This window comes from Dendrobates tinctorius, unplaced genomic scaffold, assembly GCF_039654945.1.
Source record: "Dendrobates tinctorius isolate UK_male_01 unplaced genomic scaffold, ASM3965494v1 ptg000332l, whole genome shotgun sequence".
In the NCBI taxonomy this organism is placed as follows: Eukaryota; Metazoa; Chordata; class Amphibia; order Anura; family Dendrobatidae; genus Dendrobates; species Dendrobates tinctorius.
This window is the reverse complement of record NW_027361998.1, coordinates 4,628,202-4,632,308: the sequence shown is the minus strand read 5'-3', so window position 1 is coordinate 4,632,308 and position 4,107 is coordinate 4,628,202. Positions and strand designations below refer to the sequence as shown.

The 4,107-nt window shown below is 43.8% G+C and overlaps 1 protein-coding gene across 1 annotated transcript; it reads right to left on the bottom strand.

The window, feature by feature from the left end:
• Positions 1-2,112: 2,112 nt before the first annotated feature.
• On the bottom strand, positions 2,113-3,024 carry LOC141074310 (taste receptor type 2 member 40-like). The gene has a single exon (XM_073561939.1). The coding sequence runs from the start codon at positions 3,022-3,024 to the stop codon at positions 2,113-2,115; it is 912 nt and encodes a 303-aa protein (XP_073418040.1).
• Between the last annotated feature and the right edge of the window lie 1,083 nt (positions 3,025-4,107).

Here is a 4,107-nt window from a genome sequence, read left to right as displayed (position 1 = left end):
TCTGCCTTTCACCCTCAGACCAATGGGCAGACAGAGAGAACAAACCAGACCTTGGAGTCATATTTGAGATGTTTTATTTCCGCTGATCAGGATGATTGGGTTTCATTTTTACCCTTGGCAGAATTTGCTTTAAATAACAGAGCTAGTTCTGTCACTTTGATGTCACCTTTTTTTTGTAACTTTGGGTTTCATCCTCGATTTTCTTCAGGGCAGGTGGAGCCGTCTGCCTACCCAGGAGTTGACACTGTGGTGGAGAGAATGCACCAGATCTGGGACCAAGTGGTGGATAAGTTATCTCTCTCCCAGGAAAAGGCCCAGCGGTTTTCCAACCGACATAGGACCATTGGTCCCCAGTTTAAGGTTGGTGATTTGGTGTGGTTATCATCAAAAAATATTGCTATGAAGGTGGCTTCTCCTAAGTTTAAGCCTAGATTTATTGGACCTTACAAGATTTTGGAGATTATTAATCCGGTCTCTTTTCGTTTGGCTCTTCCTGTCACATTTAAAATCCATAATGTGTTTCATAAGTCCTTGTTGAAGAGATTTGTTGAACCTGTTGTTCTGGGAGTGGCACCTCCAAACCCTGTATTGGTTGAAGGTAACATTGAATATGAGGTAGAGAAAGTACTGGATTCTCGTCTGGCTAGACGGAGACTCCAGTATTTGGTTAAGTGGAAGGGTTATGTTCAGGAGGATAATTCCTGGGTCTCTGCCTCTGATGTTCATGCTAAAAGACTGGTGCGTGCCTTTCATCGGGCACACCCTGATCGCCCTGGTGGCGTGGTTGAGGGTTCGGTGACCCCTCCTCAAGGGGGAGGTACTGTTGTGAGTTCATTTTCCCCTTCATCACTGAGGCCCGAGGAATTCCCTCTTCTGGTAAGGAGAGGTAGTGAGTCTGATTATCAGACACCTGAGATTAATGATGATGACTGGCAGAGTGGAGTCACAGACTGGATATAAGGCTGCATACGCCCATTCCTCCCTGCGGGTGATTTCTCTGTGGTATCCTTGGAGTCCAGTCAGAATTCCTGCTCTACTAAAGCTAAGTTTTTCCTCCTGGCTTTTTGCATTTGTGCCTTGCTTTGTTTTTTCTGGATTTCAGCCATCCCCTGTTGGGGTGAGCTGAACTCCTTAGCTCTGTCTTCTGAAAATACCAGAGTGCTGATTTAGTTTTGAAGCTTAGTTGCTTCAGGGTCTTTTTCCATTTCAGCTTGCTGGCCTATGCTTTTGATAGGGTTTTTTGCCGATTGCAGACAGCAGCTTTTCCTTTCCTTTCCTGTTTAGATTAGATTGGGCCCCAACGTTTGCTCAGCCTATCTTTCTATCTGTGTCAGTGTTTTTTCATCTTGCTTCACGTCATTATATGTTGGGGGCTGCCTTTTACTTTGGGGTCTGCTCTGGGGCAGTTTAGATTTCCCTTTCTATCTTTAGGCTATATAGTCCTCCGGCTGTGTTCGAGGGGTCTAGGGCACCGTAGGTACCCCCCACGGCTACTGCTAGTTGTGTTGATAGGTTCAGGGGTCTGCAATCGGATAGTTGCCAGCTCCTCTGGTTTTCTGGACGTAGCTTCTATTTTTTGTGTCTGCCTCCTACGGTCACTCAATCATAACAATGATTGCTAGTAAGCTGTCAAACAGGCAGATCTACTCAACGACGCAGCAATGATGCGGCGATCCGTATAACGACCTCAGTGGTCGTTGGGATCTTGTCACACAGCAGCTATCCTGACGACTCACACCTGCGTCCATAAGTTCTGTGTCGCCAACGAGGTCGTTCGTCGGGGTCAAACACAGCGATGCATGCTTGTCAGCGGGACACCAACGATCAAAAAATGGCCCGGGACATTCGAGCACGATCAGCGAAATCCAGCGGGGGGGGAGGTCGCCGCAATGTGTCACACGTAGCGAGATCGCTGTTGCATCACAAAATCGGTGACTTTTCAGCAATCTCGCTAACGATCTCGTTATGTGAGATGGGGCCTTTATAGATGGGCTAAATATGCTTATAATAAGAAATCCTAATTAGCAATTAATTCACACTGACTACCTGACTTCCTCAATCAGCTGTGAATATGAAAATAGGGGACCCTTATGACCCAAAATTTTACTCACATCAGAAAAGACTACTCCACAGTAAGACAAGTGCCTTCTTGATTTCACGGCAGGAACATATCATGTATAGAGAATGGAAAAATGGAAGACTGCAGATTATAATCAAGCTGACCGCGCGTAATTCTGCATTATTCCGAAGACTGCCAGAGTATAATAAATTGATATAAAGAAAGTATATCATCTGTAATACTAAGAAGAAGCTCATGTTCTTTACAGCACTGACATGACACTCCAAATTTGGGCTTCGAAACTTGGACCCAGAGCTCCTCATCCGTCTTGTGTGCATCCAAAGAGAACAAACCAAAAGGCAGTTAGCAACCATGAAAATAATGAATGGTGGATATGATCCTGCAAGAACTATCAGGGACTGGCTGTAAAGGTTTTCAACTTTACTTACTTTGTTTTCAGAGATCAACTCCTCTGAAGAGTTCAATGCATCCTGAAAGCTTAGGTCATAAAGATACAAACCAAATGGGAGAGAAGACGATATAGCAATGATCAAAGAAGCCAGAAGGAACCATGGGACGAGGATAGAGATCTTGGTCTTCAGGATGATGAAGAACTTCCAGTTGTAGCTCGTAATCTTCACACAGTAAAAGACAAAGAGGACAGTGGCAAACCAGAGGTCGGTATAGTGCAGGAATATCCCATTAGTCAGTAATGCTGCCTTAACCACAAAGTTTTGAATTATCCATGGATAAAACTGATAGAGAAAGTTCACCATAAAAACATTGAAGATGGACAAGCTTCTGGAAATTACCAAACAGCTCAGGATCTTGTCGCAGGTCAGAAAAAAATTCTGGGTTTTCCATTTATTGATACTGGCAGCTGCAATTATCAGATTTACTGTGATCCCTGCAAAGCACTGAATGTAAAGTACAATAGACAAAACATTCAGGAGGGACAACGCCATTGTATCGCTAGTACTCCGTCTTCAGAGATGGACTCTGGAGATTATTTATCTCTAGACGCTGCTGATTTTGTGCTTCTGTGAGGCTCAGATTCGCCCGGCTGCTTTATACTGATGTTATTTCTATTCCCTATGTAAATTCCAGGAGCTTCTCTCATTTCAATGCAAATGTATAATACGGTGGCTTGAGTCTTGGAAACACTGGTGTATTATGCAGCAAACAATGCCTCTACCTTGTGCCAGTCATTACACTGGCTACCCATCCACTCCAGAATCCAGTACAAACTTATTGCCCTCACCCACAAAGCCCTCCATAGCTCAGCACCAACTTACATCTCCTCCCTTGTTTCAGTATACCACCCTACCCGCACCCTCCGTTCTGCTAATGACCTGAGGTTAGCATCCTCAATAGTCAGAACCTCCCACTCCCGTCTCCAAGACTTTACACGTGCTGCGCCAATTCTTTGGAATGCACTTCCCAGGTCAATACGATTAGTCCCCAATCCCCACAATTTTAAGCGTGCCCTGAAAACGCATTTATTCAGACTGGCCTATCGCCTCAACACATTAACCTAATCTATCCCTGTGTGGCACAGCCAAAAGTTTTACCATAACCAGGTTCCCCGCATCATGTTCCCACATGCTTTATGCATCCATCAGCCCTCTGTGTCTGTACTGTTACACACTTAACATTATGGCTGGTCCAAACAATCAGGGCAGCTGTTACCACCCACCTTTCGTGTCTCCCTTTTTCCCCAATAGACTGTAAGCTTGCGAGCAGGGCCCTCATTCCTCTTGGTATTTTGTTATAATCTACTGTATGTGATTATTGTTATGCTGTAATGTATATTGTCTGTACAAATCCCCTCTGAAATGTAAAGTGCTGCGGAATATGTCAGCGCTATAGAAATAAAATTTATTATTATTATTATTATTATATCTGGTATGTTCACATTTAGAGAGATCAAATAAAAAATTTTAAAGGGTTTTTTAAAGGATGTGTTTTTGATAATTTGTCCTTAAAGTGGGTCAGTAATTGCATATGTATAGATGTCCAATACCCTGTCAAATATCAAGGCTTTCCAC